The 23,898-nt window shown below is 41.5% G+C and overlaps 1 protein-coding gene and 1 non-coding gene across 2 annotated transcripts in view; both read right to left on the bottom strand.

Moving 5' to 3' along the window:
- The window catches only part of LOC144512531 (uncharacterized), a 28,687-nt gene extending 6,076 nt beyond the window's left edge, over positions 1-22,611 (bottom strand). Inside the window, exons 1-7 of the mRNA XM_078243263.1 lie at positions 22,270-22,611; positions 9,768-11,952; positions 9,565-9,664; positions 8,647-9,170; positions 8,292-8,399; positions 6,825-6,973; positions 6,610-6,681 (exon numbers count right to left, since the gene is read on the bottom strand). Of these exons, the coding sequence (XP_078099389.1) occupies positions 6,610-6,681; positions 6,825-6,973; positions 8,292-8,399; positions 8,647-9,170; positions 9,565-9,664; positions 9,768-11,952; positions 22,270-22,294 (3,163 nt within the window). The 5' untranslated portion in view covers positions 22,295-22,611. The remainder of the gene's footprint in view (positions 1-6,609; positions 6,682-6,824; positions 6,974-8,291; positions 8,400-8,646; positions 9,171-9,564; positions 9,665-9,767; positions 11,953-22,269) is intronic.
- Positions 22,612-23,471: 860 nt separating this feature from the next.
- On the bottom strand, positions 23,472-23,545 carry trnat-agu (transfer RNA threonine (anticodon AGU)). Its single transcript has one exon. It is a non-coding gene; the product is annotated as a tRNA-Thr (tRNA).
- Between the last annotated feature and the right edge of the window lie 353 nt (positions 23,546-23,898).

Genomic DNA, 23,898 nt, shown 5'->3' with positions numbered 1-23,898 from the left:
CTACTGATAATGTCTAAATTCTAGGCTGAACAGAGAGTGTGGACGTTTATATATATATATAAATGGTACGTGGAGTAGCCAGGCCCTCCTTCAGGGCACTTTGGAGGAGGGTCTGGCAAAGCGAGACCAATTACTAGCTGACGTTAGTTAACTGCAAAGTAAGCTTCCCCAGTGCTGCGTTCAAACGCTGTCGAAAATGTTACAATCATTTCGAAATTACTTTTAAAATAGCCCAGTAAACATTGCTGGGAAATATGCAAGTACTGCAACATGAACCTAAAACACACTTGTTACCAGGTGGCTGTTGTTACAATAAATATGTACTAAAATTACTTTAAACAGGCTGAATTAGCAGCTGAGAAGAGCAGAAAGGGCTACTCGGCAGTCTGCTAACTTGTTGCTATTTAAGACTACAAAAACATGTATGCAGGCTCAAATTCAACAACGTTGTTTTATCGAGATAAAGCAATAAGGAGAAGGAAACTCCGCTAGCTGCTAGGCTAATTTAAAGTGCAATGGTACTACGGCGTTAATGTTTCCACCTCAGCTGAGAACAGAGAAAGGTCTCTGCCTTACCTACCGTATTTTATATTTCACGTTACCTGTAGAAATAATTCATAATAATGGGAGACAAAATAGAAATCCCCTATATATTTAATGGACTGTCCATCTTCTTGTGCAAAGCTGAAGTGACGAGCAACTTGACTTTTTTTTTCTCCATAATCTCTTGAATATAGGATAGAAGACAGCCAATGATACCTAAACAATGGTTATTGTATTTCATTGATTATTATATTTCACACACTCATATGACACAGTATATGAACTTCTGTAACTTTCACCAGTAAAAATATGTAACCAAATACAAGGCTCCAAATAGGCCTGCACGCTATTGGAAAATACTGACATTGCAATATTTCTTTTCTGCGATATATATGAAAAAAAGACAAATTTTTACAAGACGACATAAATAGCTCTATTTGGAAATAATAAATCATTCTCGACTACTGGGGTGATTTTGTAGGGGAGTGCATCTACATAGAAAATAAAAAAAGGGAACTCTTCTAATGTGAACCATTCTTTGTTGAACTTTAATGCTTTACAAACACCAAAGCAAGTAAGGATGTGACTACTTTTCTGAAGTGATTTTGGAGAGGGACATTAGGTAGATCAATACACTGGTTGACTACGTTTCCAGCGCCGCGGCTCCGAACCGTAACGCCTTGTTTCTTTAGGCTAACTATATTAGCTTTAGCAGCTTTCTGCGGTGAAAAATGGCCGGGAGATGTCGTGATTACGTTGCATTAATCAGATGATTTAGTTTGTCTTTGCAGCGAACATAAAACACTGACTACCGTAGCTTCACTACCCATGGAAAAGCATGTGCATCACTGTGTCAGCTGCAGCTGTCGCTTACGGTACTTTTTCTACACACGGAGAGCCTCACTTCCCATTACAACAAACCCAGTCGGACTAACGTTACGTCACATACACACCTTGCCCATGGCCCCCCTGTCTTAAAGGGGAAGGGTCGGCCGGTAACAGTCATGTAAAAGGAGGGTGTAAAGGGAGGGTGGAAAAGGTGAAAGTTTACTTTTCTATCAAACTGCAACGTACTGAGATGTGACTATCACGCATGTGCACATCGCAATGTAGACAATGAAGCAAATTATCGCGCAGCCCTAGCTCCAAACGCTGATTAGTGCTTTGGTAATATATACAGAAACTACACTCTGCTGTTGTATATTTTAGTTCACAGTCACTGAACTTTATTTTAATGGTGCTTAAAGGAACACGCCGACTTATTGGGACTTTTGCACCAACATGTCCCTATTTACATGTTGTGATTTGTATAGTCACAGCGTGTACAAATGACAAGGTCACATGAGACAAAGCCATCTTCTAACCGTATATAAACTGGGAACAATATTCTCAGAAAGGCGAATCAGTGCTACTTCTGCTACCTGTGACCTTTGTTATTTGTCACGCTGTGACTTATACAAATCACAACATGTATGCAGGCTCAAATTCAACAACGTTGTTTTATCGAGATAAAGCAATAAGGAGAAGGAAACTCCGCTAGCTGCTAGGCTAATTTAAAGTGCAATGGTACTACGGCGTTAATGTTTCCACCTCAGCTGAGAACAGAGAAAGGTCTCTGCCTTACCTACCGTATTTTATATTTCACGTTACCTGTAGAAATAATTCATAATAATGGGAGACAAAATAGAAATCCCCTATATATTTAATGGACTGTCCATCTTCTTGTGCAAAGCTGAAGTGACGAGCAACTTGACTTTTTTTTCTCCATAATCTCTTGAATATAGGATAGAAGACAGCCAATGATACCTAAACAATGGTTATTGTATTTCATTGATTATTATATTTCACACACTCATATGACACGGTATATGAACTTCTGTAACTTTCACCAGTAAAAATATGTAACCAAATACAAGGCTCCAAATAGGCCTGCACGCTATTGGAAAATACTGACATTGCAATATTTCTTTTCTGCGATATATATTGCGATATATATGAAAAAAAGACAAATTTTTACAAGACGACATAAATAGCTCTATTTGGAAATAATAAATCATTCTCGACTACTGGGGTGATTTTGTAGGGGAGTGCATCTACATAGAAAATAAAAAAAGGGAACTCTTCTAATGTGAACCATTCTTTGTTGAACTTTAATGCTTTACAAACACCAAAGCAAGTAAGGATGTGACTACTTTTCTGAAGTGATTTTGGAGAGGGACATTAGGTAGATCAATACACTGGTTGACTACGTTTCCAGCGCCGCGGCTCCGAACCGTAACGCCTTGTTTCTTTAGGCTAACTATATTAGCTTTAGCAGCTTTCTGCGGTGAAAAATGGCCGGGAGATGTCGTGATTACGTTGCATTAATCAGATGATTTAGTTTGTCTTTGCAGCGAACATAAAACACTGACTACCGTAGCTTCACTACCCATGGAAAAGCATGTGCATCACTGTGTCAGCTGCAGCTGTCGCTTACGGTACTTTTCTACACACGGAGAGCCTCACTTCCCATTACAACAAACCCAGTCGGACTAACGTTACGTCACATACACACCTTGCCCATGGCCCCCTGTCTTAAAGGGGAAGGGTCGGCCGGTAACAGTCATGTAAAAGGAGTGTGGAAAAGGTGAAAGTTTACTTTTCTATCAAACTGCAACGTACTGAGATGTGACTATCACGCATGTGCACATCGCAATGTAGACAATGAAGCAAATTATCGCGCAGCCCTAGCTCCAAACGCTGATTAGTGCTTTGGTAATATATACAGAAACTACACTCTGCTGTTGTATATTTTAGTTCACAGTCACTGAACTTTATTTTAATGGTGCTTAAAGGAACACGCCGACTTATTGGGACTTTTGCACCAACATGTCCCTATTTACATGTTGTGATTTGTATAGTCACAGCGTGTACAAATGACAAGGTCACATGAGACAAAGCCATCTTCTAACCGTATATAAACTGGGAACAATATTCTCAGAAAGGCGAATCAGTGCTACTTCTGCTACCTGTGACCTTGTTATTTGTACACGCTGTGACTTATACAAATCACAACATGTAAATAGGAACATGTTGGCGTTATTTTGTCACTTATTCGGAGCAGTAGGCTAGTTGGAACCGATTACCTTCAAGATCCGTGCTAGGCTAAGCTACCGGTGGGGCCGTCGGACAGAGTTACAACACGCACGGAGATGAGAAAGGTACGTATGGATTTATCTAACTCTGGGGGTCAGGGTGAATAAGCTAAAGTCCCAATAAGTCGGCGTGTTCCTTTAACAAATGCACATTCAGAAATGTAAAGTATTATTATTGTCATGTAGGCCTACTGTATTGCCTCTGCCTCATACAGGCTCTGCCTCCCTCCTCTCTTTTTTTTGTTAACACTGAAATAGCAATAATATCTAACGTGATGAAACTTCCATGGAAAGGGGAGTAGGCCTACTGCACTGTAATTCCTGACTGTACTTGAATGCAGCTTTATTTTACTGAGAAAGTAGTGAAACAGATCGACTGTTTTGTTGTTTGTCAAACATTCAGCTGGACATAAACTCCTGCGCAGTTCAGCGCTTGCGTTTCATTTTTTTTTACCCTCACAGTGTAATTATGGTCATATCTGGTGCCTGACTGATGGGGCAGTGATATTGATAAGCATTGTAATGTACGCATTTACAGCGTCAGCTAATTTTTGCCAGCTGTTCTTCCTGGGTTAGGAAGCAGCGGCTGTATTGCTTTTTGCCTGTAAAACAGTGTCTGTGTTCTTCATATTGCTGTGGGATTATCGTTAGCTCATCTTATGTAAAATACGCGGCTCTGGTAGACTTGTCCATGTTGACGCTACGACAAATGCTATAAAATTGAATGAAACACCCCAAATTCAATGAAAGTAATCATTAATATTACTTGCATAGAACGTTGTATGCAGGGGTTAAATTGGGATTTGTTATGTGGAGGGGCTCTCCCTTGGGGGGTATGCCCCCCCTCCGGGACATTTTTTGGAAAAAATAAACCATTAAATGGCACTTTCTGGAGAGTTTTGTGCAAAGAAAGAAATTGAGTCTTACATGATATGTGCAAAACTGCAAGGTTAAGAGCCTATACTTTGCATTGTTGTAGTGTCAATAGGTACAGGTAGCCCTGTTCATGCTTTAATTAGCATGAATGGGGCACAGCAGAAAGACGGAGCAGAGCGACGCTGCTTGTTCAGGGTTGTCATGTGTACTCCTATAGGCCTACACTTCGCATCAGGCGTTAAAACCAACTGTACTGAATTAGACTACTATTTAACGCGATAACGAGACGTTTTTAACCGGTAATGAAACCGTCTCAATTTAATACTGATGCCGTCAGACGGCCGCGCGGACAGACAGCAGTCGGAGTTCCGGCAGAGCTCTGCGGCCGTCAGCAGCGGCTTCTCGCTGCGCAGCCGGTCCCCCAGAGCATGATCACCGGGAGGGTCCGGTACAGCCTGAACCCTGCAAACGGAGATCCCGTTTGAAGGTGACGTGCTTGATTTTGACTGAACGTCGCAATTTAAATAACCTCTGATTGGGTCGTAGTAAATTAAGTACCCTAAGTTTAAGATTAGGTGTTGGTCATTCTCAACACCTTTCTACTCCCCACCCCCCCACGCTTATCAACTCTGGACTCTGTGCTGCTGCCAGCCTGTGTAACGTACGTTACTCACCATCGATCGACTGTTAGCTTCAGCTGGCTAACGTTAGCTGTCAACCTCCCGACTAGCGGTTGCCGCTAGCTAGTGATCAAGCGAGGATTAGACCTTCAGACCACAGTGGACTTCAGTGGACTCTCCATCCAAACTGCCGACTGGACCTTCGTCTGCCACAACTGCCGGACTCTTTCAAATGCACGTACTCCCTGTCTCTGCCGATCACTTGGTAGCGTTGGTCAGCTGTCAGCTTACACCAGCTAGCTTCTGTTAACTTCCACCGACTGACGGCTTGCCCAGCGCATCTGTTCGCTGTAGAGCTCTTTTAGCCATGTTTCCCGGCTCAACACTAAGTTAGTGTGGGCCACTACCTCTCTGCACTACCGAAAATGGTGCTCCTAAAAATATTCCTCACTGCAACTTCTCAACGTCATCTGCTACGTCGCTTCAGCTTGCATTGCCAACATAAAATAAAAATATTAACCTGTTGTCGGCTTCAGCTAAGAAGATAGTTCGCCCCCACACATCCAAAAAAATGTATTCAAATAACCTTCCGCAACGATTGCAGGCTCTTCGGTGGAGCTCTGCTCTGAATGAAGTTACATCGTGACAAATGAATGGACCACTTGCGGAGTGATATGAAGACATGAATCAGAGGCACAAAAAACGTTGACAGCAGTGACCGGTCATTATGTTTACTAATACCCGACCCGTGTCTTGCAGAGAGAGAAAAAAAGCGGATTTGCATGATTTACGAGAGCTTCATTTTCAGGTCGGAAAAGCCGGATTTCCGGATTTATCCGGAAGAATCACACCCCGGCAACTGACCTCGACAAAACAAATAGTTCTTGTGTGTTTTGAGCTCTGTCGCTGGCTCGATCATCACTCAGTTTTTCCCCACACTGGATGTTTAGATACAGTATTCCACTTTCCATGGATGTTTAAATCACATTACATGTAATAGCTATTTCAGTGTTGACAAAAAAAGACAGAGAGGAGGGAGGCAGAGCCTGTATGAGGCTGTAACACAGTACATTGACATTGATTCGACGGCATTCTGCAGTCTGCTAATTCTTGATAACAGACCGTTGCTAAAAATAACAGACCGTTGCTATGCATAGCGTCGCGTCGCCATGGACGCAGCGTGGTTAATTTATCAGCTGTGGCAAAAAGTGGAGCACCTCCTGTCCTCCAATTCAGGCATTGACAGCAGATCTTACTTATTAATGTACTTTTTCAGTTATGACTGACTTTCAAACTAGATAATAATAAACGTTATATGGCATTATAAACCAGAGCCAGCTCATACAACAATGAATCTCACCCAACAGGGTAACGTCAACGTTAGCTAAGTAAGAACACATATAAGAAGAATGTGTAACATTGTAAACGTCTCCCACCTCTCCGCTGGCCAGCTGACAGTTTCCTCTCAGAGTTCATGTTGACGTGCCTCTCCTCGACTTCTCCCCGACCTGCGTTTGAGAAAAAAAACGAAGCTCACAACATATAAAATAACACGTTAGCAGGAGCTAGCTGCGGCTAACGTTAGCTTAGCGCGAGGACTCTCTGCAACAACAGCAGTAAACGCGTTTCCGGTCAGAGAAAGAAAACAGACCTGCTCTTTTTAGCTTCGTTTCAGGTTTTAAAACCTCATGCAGCAGTTTGTGATGTTTCTCTCTGGAAGGAGACCAAACACTGGCGAGTTTTACTCCGCCGTCCTCATCACGAGGTAAAATGCAAACAATGGGACGGAGGTCGTAGCGTCTTCCGGGACCCGGAAATACAAACACAACTTCCGCTACACACTGCCCTTCAAAATAAATGTGTTTTAAGAGTCGATTCTACCCACTGTCCTTTAATAAGGTGAGATAAGATCAGTGGTTGAATGTAACTTAGTACATTTGCTCATGTACTGTACTTTTAAGGTATTATCATACTTTATACTTCTAATGAATTGTACTTTTTGACTTGGATTGACTGCACAACACAGATTACTACTACTAGTACTACTACAGTACTAAATGAGGTCACTCTGTTCTCTAAAGCCTCTGGTTGACGTATAAATATGAAAAAATGTGAAAGATATACGCTGTTCACGATTACCCTCTGATTATTGTGTACAATAAACCTGTAACTTTGAAGTTAAATATTTAAGGATCATAGTTCAAAAAATGAGACTATAAGGGAAACATCTACTGTAATATAGAAAATGATATACAGAACAATTGAACTATTCTAAATAGATGGCTTCAGAGGGACTTATCCATCTTTGGATTTATTTTGCTTTCCGAGATGGAGAATTTATCTAGATGTATCTATCCAGCTTATTACTTGGTTATCTGATAAATCCATCCATCCATCCATCGTCATCCGCATAACGGGTTCAGCAGCTCCAGCAGGGGGCCCCAAACTTCCCTTTCCTGAGCCACATTAGCCAGCTCTGAGTGGGGGATCCCGAGGCGTTCCCAGGCCAGGACGGAGATATAATAGGCTTGTTCGAGATGAGCCAGGTCTGTGCAGAATCGATCGCCGCCCACTGCATGCCGGTTAGATGTGTGTCCAACCCGATCCCGACTTGCTCCGACGTCACTCACACGTGAGCAACGATAACCTTGCGAGATCAAGGCGGCCGCAGGTTTGAGACGCAGGCGGCACAGTTGCTTTTCACCGACTGCATTACCCAGGCAGACCCAGGACATGCTGGGAAACGCCTGCCTCTCAGCTGATCTAACAGCCGATTGGTTCAGAATCGACTCAAAATGATGACATTTTATATAAAATTTGTATTGTTTTTGAATCGGAGGGATTTTATTTGCCATTTGTCTCATTTAAAGGCTTATTCTGTACAGAACACATGTTGCGTGGCTGGTAATGACGTTTAGAAATCATTGAGACTAAATACGTTCAGGTTACGGATCATCTACAGTTTGTTCATTAAGATCGCATGTAGAGCATTTTGATAGCCACTCTGTCTTAATAACAACAACTGGAGACTGTGTACAAGCTGATATATGGGTCTGATAACATTTTAGTAAATTGGAATCTAACAAGATGGGAGTTTTTCTTTGACTTCCTGTTTGACCGCCTGCTCTCGTCCACTTTACAGGCCAGGCGCCGTTCATCTCGAACGGGCCTAATCTCTCCGCCTAGTCCTGGGTCTTCCCCGAGGCCTTCTCCCAGCTGGCCGTGCCTGGAACAGGGGGCATCCTTACCAGATGCCCAAACCACCTTGGGAAATTAACAGAAAGCAGCACTTCGAAACTGGGCAAAACAACCAGCACTACTTTATTTAAACAACTAGGCTATGTATTTAAGAAGAGCAAGACAATACGATACAAAAACTCAAGTTACAAACATAAGAAGATAGTGACTCTGACTGAGTTTTTTTTTTTTTTAAACTAAATCCTCCTACCACTACCAAAAAGCATGTTAACTACTTGAACATAAATGTTGCTTTCCTTTCCTTCTGGCCAGCAAATTTCTCAATGACTCTCTGATTAAAGTCAGTCGTCTCAGTAACAAGTCTCTTTTCCATGGACAGCATGGCCAGTGCATTCAGCCTCTCCTGGGTCGCGGTGTTTCTGAGAAAAGTTTTTATTCTTGTCAAGGTTGGGAAGCACCTCTCAGCTTCAGCCGTGGTCATGGGTGTGGTAATGACAACTTTTAGGAGAGTCACAGTTTCCGAGAAGACTTCTTCGAGATTATTCTCCACAAACAGCTGGAGTAGGTCCACAGCACCACGGCAGGCTGTGAACTCTTCCTGGCTGTAGATGAGACTGAGCTCTGTCTTCAGCTTGCTTCCACTGAGCATCGGGTACGCTTTCACGGTGCTGCTCAATGCATCTTCAGGAAAGGTATCCTTGTACTCCTTAAACCTGTCCCCCTGCAACAAGGTGGCACAGACAAGGTGGTCTGTGAAGGAGAAACGCTCCATAGTGTGTCCCAGGATGGTGTCACAGACCTATAGAGATAATTAAAAGAATAGATTTAAATGTAAATGTAAGGTAGTAGCCCGGAGTAGGCCAGTAGTTGTCACTGTTGCAATGACTTCCAAAAGAAAAATAGAGCCATTTGAATTTTTTTTTGTCCCATACAAGACAGTAGTTTTTGGTGTTTAGTTTTTGGTGGGTAGTTTATGACTTCATATTTCACTTGATCATTTATTTTCATGTAGCCAATTTATTCGTTTCAGGATGCTGTTGTATAATACTAACATTATGATTTTGGTAAGGTTTTATACCAAACAAAAAAGGTTTTCTTGAGTCTGTATATGAATATGATATGTGGGCAGGACATCTATGCAGCACAACAATATTGTAACATGGTATTTTGACTGATTTCTATAACAAACTCACCTCTGCTGCAATCCTTTCACGGTCTTCTGGACTGAGCGCCCGGCGCCTCTTTGTTGGCCGAGAACCACTGCTTTGCTCACCAATGGAATGGAGAGAGTTTCTGCAAAGGACAAAGATAATGTATTATAATATTGGCCAAAGAGAAAGAGAGTTACTAATGAAAGAGAAAGCAAATAATGATCATATTACAGGAATACAGTTACCTGATCTTTTGCATTTCCTGTTGGAACTGTTGGACGCTCCCTTTGAGATGGACCGAATCAATGTTCTTCTTCTGGAGCTTGGCATGGAGGAAGTCTACGTGTGGCATGATGCGGTGATAAAGTTCCAGAAAGAACTTAAAATCCTGATCCTCCAGTAGCATGGCCAGGGCTCCTGCTTCTCTGACAGTATTGGAGTCAAAGTCACCCGAGTCTTGTATGCTCTCAAAACAGCGAATGAGGTCCTCTCTGTGCTCAAAAACAGTAGTAATGGCACGGCTATGAAAGTTCCATCTGACGCTGCTGGATCTTGGCAGTCTATGGGCAACCACTTTATCCAGAAAGCACGTCCGCTTGGGTGACTTGGCAAAAAAGCTGGCAAATCCACCAACGTTAGAAAAAAAAATCCTCACCTTGGATATGCGAGAGGTGGCCTGTTGCATTATCAGGTTGAGCTGATGTGCGTAGCAGTGGATGTAGTGGGCATTTGGGTACACATCTTGTATTTCCCTCTGAACAACTGAAGTGATGGCCCCATCATATGCCTGGCAGATGAGCTTACTTTTCTGATCCTCAGGAAGGATAGTAGCAAGACGCTCTTTTAGTGCAGTAGCAATGGACTCAGCTGTAGCCGACTGCAGAGGGATGAACTCAAAAAATCGTTCCTGCACGCCGTTTTTGTCGTCGATGTAGCGCAGCAAAAGCAAAAGTTGGGACTGTGTGGCAATATCTGTTGTTTCATCTGCCTGGATTGATAAAAAATCACTTGTCTGGACTTCTTTGATTATTTGTTCTCTTGTAACAGACAACATACAGTCCAGTAGCTCGTTCCGTATAGTTTTTGACGTTCCCTTAAATACAGTGGCGCTGTCAAGGTGCTCTTTCAAAGCTCCATCAAGAGAGGAAACAAAATCCACCAACCCGCGAAATATCCCGGGGTTATCGGAGCTCTCACTCTCACCATGGCCACGTAAGGCCAACTCAAAGGCGTCACAAAATTTCACACGGTCTATTATCGTGGTCAGGATGTGTCGGTTTTTGGTCACCTCTTCGTTGTGCCTTCTAATGCCAATCCTGTAGCCTTCATCTAGTTGTCCAGCAATGCTAACCCTGCCAAAAAACGTTAGCTTCATGCTATTATCAAGATGGCTGCGGCTGCTTTCATGACGTTTGCATTTTTCAGAGAGATGTTTTAGGTCTCTTACCCCCGTCGTCGTCCACAAAACCTCAGTGCCGACACTTTGAAATAAAAGACAGGGAAAGCAAAAAAAGGCATTGTTAACATCACATCCAGCCAGCCAACTCCGTTTCCCATAACAAGAGCGGGTGAAGCCCCGGGTGTAGTTTCGTCCTCGGTCACTGGCCTGCTGCTGGATTTGTAAATCAGGTTGGTCCGGTCCGAGATCCTTTATCCTCTTTTTTTCTTCCAGCGAGCGCCTTGTGAAAGGGTTTTTTTGTAAATCAATGACAGAATTTGGCTTAACTGCTGCCATTATCTCTACGAAAGTGATTTGTGTGATCGTCAGCTTGCAAGGTTTTGGCGGCGTGAATGATTTCTCTCCTGTGTGAATTCTCATGTGTCTCTTTAAACTTCCACTCTCTCTAAAAGCTTTCTTACAGACGGAGCAGCTAAATGGTTTCTCTCCTGTGTGGGTTCCCATGTGTCTCTTCAGATGTCCATTGGTGCCAAATCTTTTCCCACACTCAGAGCAGCTAAATGCTTTCTCACCAGTAGTACATCTTGAATCGCTAACAGGGAATCTTTCGTTATTCAGAGAGTTTAAACCTGACTGAGGTTCTTCATCACTGTCATCAGTCTCAGGTTCAGAAGAGTCTCCAGTCTGGTCATCAGTAGCTGGTTGTAAAAGTGTATCTGGATCTGATTTCATGGCTGGTTCTGGTCCTCCACAGTCCTCTCCATCAGCTTCTGTTTTGATCTCTTCAGTTTGTCTTTGATGAAGCTGTGAGAACTGAGGTTTCTCTTCATCATCTTCACTCTTCACGGGGACCGGAGTGAATGTGAACTTGGTGATATCAGCCTCCTCCGGCCCTTGAAGCGGCTCTCCGTCCTGACTGATCCGGAGTTCCCCCTGTTCCTCTTTAATGTGTGGGGGGTTCGTGTCTTCCTGGTCCAGACTGGAGCTCCACTCCTGCTGATGTTCTTCACCAACAATCACTTTCTGGACATCTGAAGGTAAAGGTGAAACAGAAAATAGCAGCTATTAATGTGAATCTTAACAATACTTTGATAAGTAGCTCTATTCACTCTCATAATAATTAGGGGTGTAAGGATTTTCAATTCAATCTTCGATTTAAAGATTTTTTTCTCTCGTTATAAATAGATAAATAATAATAAATATTTTTTTCCAGCACTGACACAATAACAAGGGGGACATGAATGCAATATGAGTTTACAGTCAGCTGACTGCACCATGAAGTCCAGTCGGAGCCAACAAGCTTTAACAATTGTTTACATAACTCAGAAAGGAAGGCAAAATGCTATCACACTGGTAACTCCAAAGAAGCATGAGGATTGTCCAGTTCTGTTGTTTCTAGGGATGCAACAATCATAGACTTTGTTGGTATGATTATGGTCTGAAAAATAATCACGGTTTCATGATTATTACTATTTCACTGTAGATTTTAATGTTATGTATTGCTGCCTTTTGAAAGAGAAATAACAGTAACAGTTTTGAAAATTATTATATGATCTACCTTTTTATTTAAATTAATTTGAAAAGATTAGAGACTAGACATATATCAGTCACACCACAAACAAGGGCACAAAAGGTACAAAAACCAAACACAAGCACTGAACTGCCCAGGAGTTTGTGGTGATTCTTTCCTGCCATACTTAAGAGCAACCTGCGGTTCCATTTTGCTTTGTGTGCCGATTGGCGATTGTTAATCGGCGACTGAAGGAATTGTCGGTGAATGGTTTTTATGTGCATATATTAAGGTGATTTTAACTGACTTAGTATCAGAACTATAATATCCAGAATCTGCAATCCTCAATTTAGTTTAAATTATTTTGCATTACATTTTGAATGAAAGCACAATCACTTGCATTTCATATTGCCGTGGTTTTTTTGGTCTCTTTATTCATATGGCAATGTATTTTGCAATTGTCATTTCAAATTGCAATTTTGTCATTCAATTTGAATATGTATCTTGCAATTGACAATTCAATATGCAAAGTTTCAATGCAATTGAGTTTTTGGTCTCTTTAGATAAATGGCAATGTATTTTGCAATTGTCAATTCAATTGTCAATTTTGCCATTTACGATATTATGATTTCCAAAATCTAAGACGATATCTAGTCTCATATCACGATATCAATAGAATATCGATATATTGCCCAGCCCTACTCGGCAGTCTGCTAACTTGTTGCTCAGCCTACCAATATAAGCTGCTCTATTTTACACTACAAAAACGTTAGGTTTGGTCAACCAAACTTTTTAAGGCTATGGTTGAGGTGAATGTGTGAATTTACCTGATGAAGGTCTGAGACCGAAACGTTGTATTTTTCTAAATAAATGATTGCTTGTGTAATGGTCAGTGTGCGGGACTCTTCTCTACACTTCAAAAACGTGCATGCAGGCTCAAATTCAACCACGTTGGTTTATCGAGATAAAGCAATAAGCAGAAGGAAACTCCGCTAGCTGCTAGGCTAATTTAAAGTGCAATGGCACAGCGGCGTTAATGTTTCCACCTCAGGTGAGAACAGAGAAATGTCTACGCCTTACCTACCGTGTATCAGGGCTGTAGTACTCAAGTCCGGTCTCGAGACGGTTTATCTATGGTCTCGGACTGACTGGTATTTGGACTTGGACTTGTCTCAGTCTCTGCCACTGGTCTTGCCAAATATGGCTTTTGGTCTCGACCGAGTCCAGGTGGGGGGTAATGTTTCAATATGAACTCATTAAAGTTAATTTGACTGGCAAAACAAAGTCCTTCTTACATTACACAATAACAAAAGTCATCATTTTTAAGAAGTAAAAAGGTTTGGGATACATTTCCCCTTATTCCAACCATATGTTAAATTAAGAGTCAATGTAGATTTACATATTGCAATAATATCATAATCCTACAATGAATCATTGGGAAAAGAAAACTTTCCACATGTGTTGTTACTTTGGCCAGGTCGTCATCAAAAAAGTGAATTAGTACATTCATGATTTTGTCCATGTTTAGATTAGTTGCTTCATGTACATTTATTAAAAAAATGACGCATTGTTTAGCCTTTCATATAGCTAGGCATCTAAACTCTGGGACAAGGCCGTTATGTTTAAATACCTGCCATGCTGATTCCAAACAGACAGCTTTTTCAAGGCAGTTTGGGCATCAAAAAGATTTTACACAGTGGCAAATCACGTTCCGCTATGAACATGCACACACCTATTGTTTTTTTTGTTTTGAAGGCGCAGTCGCAGCGGTAGCCATCGTTGCCGGTAACTTACTCGTATGACAGAGTGCACGGACCGAAGCTTTGCGACTAGCATCTAATGACTAGCAAGCACTTTCTTACCGCTGCTGCCGTACATCATCTTCCTTGAACATACGCTGCAGAAGCAAACACCCGGCACCCTCAATTTGAGGCTAAACGGCTTCCCGTCTCCACCTGTTTCCTCTTGTCCTCTATTCATGCCCAGCGCCATTTCTTTTGAACTCCTTTCTCAACTAAAGCTGTATCTACATGCTCCAAGTTTGATCAACTTTGCCTCCATTTTTTTTTTTTGTCACGTTACCACGGAAACCACACCGCACTCTCGCAAATACCCGCCCTACTTTGCATCCAATTGGCTAGAACTCGTTTCATTGGTAGATGGAAGTTTGATGATTGGTTAAACCCCAGCGCGTCAAAAACAAATCCCATGTGGACTTTTTAATTTATAAATTTTTCTAAAATGGTCACAAGCCAGAAATCCGACACCAGGCCCAATGTACTTTAAGCCCTGCGTTAAGTTAGAGCTGCGTTCCTCTCATATGATTGGTAGGTGAAATCAATTGACTCGAAAATACTAAACCGCATGCAAGTTCCCAATTATAATTTTTTTTCTTTTTCTCACGGCCGCACGCCGGAGATCCGGCACGGTGCCGGAATACTTGAAGCCTTGCAAACAACGAAATCACCAGCTAACAATGAACTGACAATGTAGGTTATACGACTTACAGTTCTCACGGACTCACACCCGCGATTTCAACAGGTAGTTATCCTCCGGACAGCGACAGGCGACGTGTCCGCTTATAGATAGCCTTTTGTAGAAATGCGTTACCTGTTTTCCCCGTTTTCATACAGAAGGTAAGTTTGCTAAATATATATAAAAAAAATTGTTGGATATTGGATGTGAAAAGAAGGAAATGGCTCTTCCATAACATTGCACTTTAGACGTTTGTGAATTTCCCACACCAGGAGTAATTTATATAGTTCTATTTTATGGCGATCGATTATCTGTTAAAAAAAAATGTCTATGTTCTATGCAAAATGTTCTATTAAAGAAAAGATAGAAAATAAATATTTGTGTGTGCTGTAAAGTGGTTAGAATTTATTTTATCGGAATCGGCTAAAATCGGTATCGGCAGGTCAAACTCAATGAAAAATTGGTATCGGCCTAGAAAATTGTAATCGGTGCATCTCTAGTTACGCACAAAGCTAACTGGCTATAGTTAGCCCGTACGTATGCTAAGCAACTTCGGCAGTAGAGTTTCGGCGAGCTAACCACGACAGTATTGTCGCCCACAATCAACCTCTGCTGCTAAAAGCAGTCGACCTGCAGTGATGTTTGAAATGGGGAGACACATATCGTGCCTTTTCCCGGAGATCCTGGCCATTATTTTCACTTATCTGGACGTTAAAGACAAAGGAAGAGTAGCCCAAGTGTGCGCGGCCTGGAGAGACGCGTCCCACCACAAGTCGGTGGAAGCCAAGCTACATCTGTGGTGAGCAAACCCGTCTCTGCTGTTATGGAGATATCACCATATGCCATTCGGTTTTCTTTAGATTAGCTTATATGATATCAAGGGGAATGGCTATACTTACAAATCCTGGGCGTTTTGACACTGTTTATGCTTTTAGATCAACAAATAATAACCCAAAAATGATTGTCTTGATACTGTCATGCATAAGACTTTTTTTTTTCCTGTCCTGGACTCGGTCTTGACTTGGTCTCGACTACAGATGTTCCGATACCGATATCGGTATCGGCTCCGATACTGCCTAAAACGCTGGTATCGGGAAGTACTGGAGTTTATGCACCGATCCGATACCACGTAATAAAGCCCTAAAGAAAATCTACATTAAAGTAGTTTATTTATGTTCTTTTTCTGTTATAACTGACTGTCAAACTGCATAATAAAAGAAAGTTCTGTGGCATTCATTGTTTGTGTTGGTTCATGTTTCACAAAGAGTTTAACCTGATCCAGACCGACAACAAAAAATAGAAATCATATCACATCCATACAGGGATAGTAGTATACACTTGTTAAAACATAATAAAATATATGACACGCTGGTATCGGATCGGTACTCGGTATCGGCTGATATGCAAGTTCAGGTATCGGAATCGGTATCGGGAAGCATAAAATGGTATCGGACCATCTCTAGTCTCGACAAGTCCTGGTCTTGGACTCGACAAAGGTGGTCTTGACTACAATAATAAGAATAACTAGAACTGCAAGCAGTTATGACGGGGTCCAAGCCTCCCGGCGCAAGTCGCCCCCGATGAATCAGGGAGCGCGCGAAAGCGGAACCCTAAGCCCGACGGTGGGGAGGCAAACGTCAGTAAATATCAAGAGGTGTGAGCTGCAAGGTCTGCGGTACACTGCCGTTGCAAATGTACCGGTTTAACAGTTCACCTCCATGCATATACAGACTACCTTCACCAATACAAAAACGCCCTAAACACTGCCCGGTCCTACTACCACTCACAGCTCATACACTCCGGCTCCAACAACCCCAAGACTCTCTTCTCTGCAATAAACGAACTTCTTAACGCCCATGACAACATTTCTACAACCTTCACAGTGGACTAATGCAACTCTTTTCTCTCACTTTTTCAATCCAAAATCAACACCATTTACAACAACTTGACCACCTCCCCTGCTCCTTCAAACACCACACCTGCCTCCACCCTCTCAGTCACTCTCTCATTTCTCTCTACTGTCCCCTGTGGAGCTTTCACATTTCACCACAGGTATGAACAGCTCCACTGGCAGCCTTGATCCCATCAGCTTTCATTGAGACCTGTCTATCATCCATCACTCATCACTACAATCATCAATTCCTCACTCTGTTCCAGATCAGTCCACACAACACTCAAGCTTGCATCAGTCACCCCCCATCCTCCAAACCTGGTCTAAACCTGGACACCAAGTCCAACTTCCGACCCATATCCAACCTCCTCTTCCTATCAAAAATCCTGGAACATGTTGTCGCTGCCCAGATCAAAACCCACCTCTCCTCCACTAACCTGTTTAAACCATTTCAATCTGGATTCCGCTCACAACACAGCCCTGAAACAGCCCTCCTCAAAGTCACCAATGACCTCCTCCTCTCCTCTGACTCTGGCCACCACACCATTCTTATCATGCTTGACCTCACTGCAGCCTTCGACACCATCAACCACTCCATCCTCCTGTCCCGACTGGAAACCTGCTGCAACATCAGTGGCATCGCACTCTCCTGGCTCTGTTCCTATCTCACCAACACACAACAGTTCATATACATCACGTGTCAAACTTGAGGCCCCAGGGCCAAATACGGCCCCTCGCAGGTTATGATCTAGTTTTTGTCCCTTTGTCCAAAGTTTTTGGTGCGTATTTATTTATTTATTTTTTTTACATTTTTGTTGCTTTTTTTTAATCACTTTCTGGTGTTTTTGTCACTTTTTCAGACAATTTTGACGTTTTTTTCGGGGCCTTTTTCCAACTTTATTGGGGCTTTTTTTCCCCCCAACTTTTTTGGTGCTTTTTTCGGCCTTCTTCCAACTTTTTTGGCGCTTTGTTCAACGTATTTGTCGCTGGCTGAGGAACCTTTTAGCCGAACTTTTTTGGGGTTTTATGAGGCCCAAAAAATAAGTGAGAAGACTACAGTATAGTTTACTACTAGTACATGAGACATGCAATAATACAGTCAAAATATTTGACTTTTTCTCTTAAATAAAAGCCTGTCAATAAACTCTACAGGTCTGGCCCTTGATATAATTGAAATAGAAATCATATCTAACGTGATGAAACTTCCATGGAAAGGGGAGTAGGCCTACTGCACTGTGATTCCTGACATAGGTGTTTTAACAACTTTCTTGTGGCAGCGATAGAGGCAGTGATGTTTACTGTCAGGTAGGGTTGGGTACGACTAGGGTTGGGGATCGAGAACCGATTCATACTTGGAATCGTCTCAAAAATTACAATTCCAGTGGAATCGTTTCTTTATTGGAATCGTTTGGAGGATTTGGTTTAAAATCTGATCATGGATTCCAAATTTAACATGCGCAAGTTTTGGTTTCTGTAGCAGCCAGGCGCTTCTTGTGTTGCAGCCTTGGAGCACAGTAAGCGGCGCTCTAGTGTGGCTTTATTTTATGTTGAAAAAGCCCGGTAAAACTGCAACATTGAATCAAAATCAAACTTTCCTCTTTTTGTGAAATGAGCATGTGACCCGTTTCAACTCCACCTCTTAAAGAATCGGAATCAAGAATCGATAAGAACCGGAATCGAAAGGAAGAATCGGAATTGGAATCAGAATCGTTAAAATCCAAACGATGCCCAACCCTAGGTACGACACACGGTGCTAATACGGCACCAGTGCCTTAACAACCGGTATCTACAGGACCGAATAGCAACGCGGATTTCGGTGCCACTGAAATGCCAGCACTGCCCTCTGATGCTCCGAAACAGACGTTAGAGGCTGCGGAAACAACGCTGCATGTGGCGCTAGTTAACATAATACGCTTGGCAGCAGGTAACGTTAGCCTACCGTTAGCTAGCAGCTGGATTAAAGACATAGACAGTATATAAGAATGGATCAACAAATCCCGTTGCTCTGGACCGAGACCAGTGAAGGCCATTAGAAGCACTTTTCCGGTGAGCGCCGAGCGTTACTGTGCAGCCTCCAACTGAGAGAGACGACGTAAATGTGACGTGAGCAACCTGTCTGAAAGTTGGATATCTTCTGGTAGCTGTGCCAAGAGAAATCTCAATCATTCCCAATCTTACAGAGACAGAGAGCGTAGGTATATGTAAGGAGATAACATAGGCACAGGCTAATTATTGCTAACTAAAATGCTAGTTAACATTAGTAATTAAACTTAAACAGCAAATGTAAGTCGAAACTGCCTACGAGTTTCTCCTGTACTATACAGTAATTCCTCTACTGTGCGACAGTAAGTCCCGTGGTTATGACACAATCGTTAGCCTATTTTTACAAAAACGTCTGCGACGGCGCCATAACGTAAGCTACAAGGTAATAGAGCATTTTATACATTGTCGTCTTTCTTTAGAAATAAACAATGGACTAATAAAGTCTTTAAACGATTCAGATGTGAAGTTATTCGCTGTCAAAGTGACGTCAAAATGAATGGCAGTCAATGGGATGCTAACCGGGGGTGATGGCTTGTTAGCATCAAAATGGCGCCATAGGAGGTTCGCGTTGTGAGGAGAAGCTTACCCCCTTGATTAAACACGGTTAATATGCTGACAGCTAACGTTTAACGGTTTAACTGTAGACTATTCCAACACCGAGACGCAACAGTCCGCAGCTGCTGTTGTCGGGAAAACAACACAGACGGTGCGTCACTTCAAACTCGCCAGCCTCATGGTGCATTCAAAGTTATTGTAAAATACCCTTTTTCCATCTAGTGATTATTTTTGTCATTTACCATTAATTTACTGATGAAATAAGTTACTGTTATAAGTTATTATTACATTTTTAATAAATCATTTAATTTTGACCATATCAGAGCTGTATAGTAACAAAGTAAAACTACTTCACTACTGTACTTACGTACTAAAAGGCTGTATCTGTACTCTACTGGAGTATTATTTTTTCTCCTACTTCCACTTTTACTTGAGTACATATTTTCAATGAGTTTAAATACTTTTACTCCGATAGTTTTTTATTTGCTGCATCGTTACTTGTTACTGTTGTGAATTCCTCACGCTACGGAGACTGTACGTTACAGTGTGTGTAGTTATGGCTATGTTAGTTACGTACGCTAATTATGTAAGTTAAGTAAGAAATCCCTGAGATCGCTTTGTGTTTTTTTCCATTACGGTCGCCTGTTCAGAAGTCAGAGACGATGTAAGTTTGTACTCTATTTAGCTAATGTTAAGCTATTCCTGAGTTGTTTCAGTCTGCCATGAGTACTGAATGTTAACCGTTTTACCCTGTGATGTGAAGCTGCTATTATCTGTATTTTGCTAGCTTGCTAACTTTCCTGTTCATTGCATGTTACTAGCTAGCGTGCGATACATTTTTGGGGGCTTTAATCGTTACTGTGCTGGAGAGGATGTTCATTTTACTTGCACAGTGTGATAATTGTAGGCCTACATTTTATTTCAGTATTTGTTAATATTTGTTATTTTTAATATAATATACATTTAATATTTGTTCATTCCTTTGACTACAGCCTTGGCTAAACATTTGACATAATATAAATAATATATTCAAACTTTTGAATGCTTTCTTTAATAACTACATAACACAATACTTGTACTTTTACTTTCAGTACTTGAGTAGTAATTTTAAAATAAACTACTTTATATAATACATAAGTATTACTTAAGTACAATTTTTTTTTGAATACTTTAGTACTTCTACTTAAGTGTGGTGCTTAAAGAGCACTTCAGCTTCTACTCAAGTCACTTTTTTGATAGAGCACTTGTACTTTTACTCAAGTATGGGTCTGTAGTACTTTATACATGTCTGGACCATATGGCCTTAGCAATAAACAAGCCGTTCTTAAATGTCGTAGACTGTCGTTTTGTGCTCCTTTTTTAAATATATGCATTTTAAAAATAAATCTTTTTAAAAGTATTGGTTCAGGCACTGGCACCGTTTAAAAAGTATTGTTTTAGCACTGGAATCGGAAAAAACCCAAACGATACCCAACCCTACAGTCAGGACTCTCTCACTGCATCAAAACACACTGGCAAATCTGAGCAACGGTTACATGCTTGGCCATCGCAGCATGACATCAGGTTGACTCGGTTTCAACTGAAATAAATAAATAAAAAAGGCGGCGATGATGTCATGTCATCATCATCAGTGGTGGCCGTTAGAGTCCCGTACAGTAAACGTAAACATCACTGCCTCTGTGGCTGCTACAAGAACGTTTTAAAACACCAAAGACAAGAACTGAACTGCCCGGAGGCCTGTACTACGAAGATCTGGGGTTACCGAGGTAACTTCAGGTTCAACCCAAGGTTTTGTGTATCACAACGGTGGATCACATATTACCGGGTTAAATCGCCGTGGTAACTTATGCTGAACACCTAACCTGCAGAAAAGTTACAACATTTAGAGACCGACAACCCCCTTTCCCTGATGGTTTTCTTTATGAAAGATATATATTTTAAGCGGAGGGAATTACGTATCTTTGTCAGCTTCTTGGCAGTATGTTGCCAATGTGCCCATCGGTTTGAATTATGTATGTATGTATGTATGTATGTATATGTATATATATATATATATATATATATAGTGAAAGATCTGGTGCCTGACTGATGGGGCAGCGATATTGATAAGTCTTGTAATTTACGCATTTACAGCGTCAGCTATTTTTTGCCAGCTTTCCTTCCTGGTTTAGGAAGCAGCGGCTGTATTGCTTTTTGCCTGTTAAACCGTGTCTGTGTTCTTCATATTGCTGTAGGATTATCGTTTGCTCTTCTTATGTAAAATATGCGGCTCTGGTAGACTTATCCATGTTTTCGATTGGTTATACAGTGCAAACACCACCTCTTTTATGTGGACGTCCACGTTGCCAGATTGGGAAACCCTGGGTTGATTGAACTAGTTGTCAACTACCGCGGTGACACTGGTTATGCAGTAGGGCTGGGCGATATGGAGAAAATCAAATATCACGATATTTTTCACCAAATACCTCAATATCGATACTGCAACGATACTGTAGTGTTGACTATTGGTGCTTTCACAAAATATGTACACAATGAGATTTTTGATAAATAATCATCAGTAATGTGACAGACCGTTGCTAAGAATAACAGACCGTTGCTATGCATAGCGTCGCAATGGACGCAGCGTGGTTAATTTATCAGCTGTGGCAAAAAGTGGAGCACCTCCTGTCCTCCAATTCAGGCACGGACAGCAGATCTTACTTATTAATGTTTTTTTTTCAGTTATGACTGACTTTTAAACTAGATACTAATACAAGTTATATGGCATTATAAACCATAGCCAGCTCATACAACAATTAATCTCCCCCAACATGGTAACGTTAACTTTAAGTAAGAAAAACTATAAGAATATATAACATTGTAAACGTCTCCCACCTCTCCGTTTCCTCTCAGAGTTCATGGTGAAGTGCCTCTCCTCAACTTCTCCCCGACCTGTAATTCGAGAAAAATACGAAGCTCACAACATATAAAATAACACACGTTAGCAGGAGCTAGCTTCGGCTAACGTTAGCTTAGCGCGCGGACTTCCCTGCAACAACAGCAGTAAACGCGTTTCCGGTCAGAGAAAGAAAACAGGCCTGCTCTTTGTAGCTTCGTTTCAGGTTTTAAAACCTCATGCAGCAGTTTGTGATGTTTCTCTCTGGAAGGAGACCAAACACTGGCGCGTTTTACTCCGCCGTCCTCATCACGAAGTAAAATGCAAACAATGGGACGGAGGTCGTAGCGTCTTACGGGACCCGGAAACACAAACACAACTTCCGCTACACTCCCCTGCCCTTCAGAATAAAACAGCGTTTTAAGAGTCGATTTTACCCACTGTCCTTTAATAAGATGAGATAAGATCAGTGGTTGAATGTAACTTAGTACATTTGCTCATGTACTGTACTTTTAAGGTATTATCATACTTTATACTTCTAATGAATTGTACTTTTTGATTTGGATTGACTGCACAGCACAGATTCCGGCAGTACTAAATGAGGTCTCTCTGTTCTCTAAAGCCTATGGTTGACGTTTCAAATGTGAAATATATACACTATTCACGATTACCCTCTGATTATTGTGTATAATAAACCCGTCACTTTGAAGTTAAATATTTAAGGATCATAGTTCAAAGAATAGGAATATAAGGGAAACATCTACTGTACTATAGAAAATGATATAAAGAACAGTTGAACTATTCTAAATAGATGGCTTCAGAAGGACGTTTTAGGATTTATTTTGCTTTCCGAGATGGAGAATTTATCTAGATGTATCTATCCAGCTTATTACTTGGACTGGAGGATGGTGAGGTTGTTGTGTTTTAAGCGGTTCCTACCGTAATTCTAAGCCCAAAAAGTGTGTCTGTCAGTTGGGTGTAGAGCTCCGCATGAGCACGGGCTTTCATGACTGAATATAGCCAGGTCTAACGTTAACTACTCCACTGTGCTGTGAAGTAATGTCTGGCTATATGAGACATGGACATATGCCAGGGAAAACAGTCTACCTTTTCATTTGCTACCAGGGTAGCATAATGGGTAGCATGGGGATTGGGTACACATGCGGATGGGATGCAAACAGAAGTAATCTCTGCAACAACAAGGTGCTGCTGGGATTTGAACCCAGGATCTCCTGTTTACTAGACAGGCACTTTAACCAACTAAGCCACAGCACCTCCTTGAGGATGGCTATAATCTTGAGTCTTAATTTGTCTTTTACCTTGTATGAGCTGTATAATATACAGTATACTGACTGATTGATACATTCTTCCATTTACTATAACTGATATTCTGCCGAGGTTTACACTATTAAAGTCCCCAACAACAATGAGCAGAGAGTCTGGATGTTAGAATGTGACATCATACTCAAAAACCTCCTCTGAATTACAGATAAGAAATAAAGAATATGTAGCAGCCCGAACAATATTACAGCAGTAGATATAGGGAAATAATATAAACTATAATAAAGAGTTAAATCAGAAGGATGTGTAAAAGAACAAACCTTCCTCAATATACCAAGCATCTTCAT

Source organism: Sander vitreus, chromosome 24, assembly GCF_031162955.1.
Source record: "Sander vitreus isolate 19-12246 chromosome 24, sanVit1, whole genome shotgun sequence".
Lineage (NCBI taxonomy): Eukaryota > Metazoa > Chordata > Actinopteri > Perciformes > Percidae > Sander > Sander vitreus.
The sequence above is the reverse complement of the archived record's forward strand: the minus strand, read 5'-3'. Positions and strand labels throughout refer to the sequence as shown.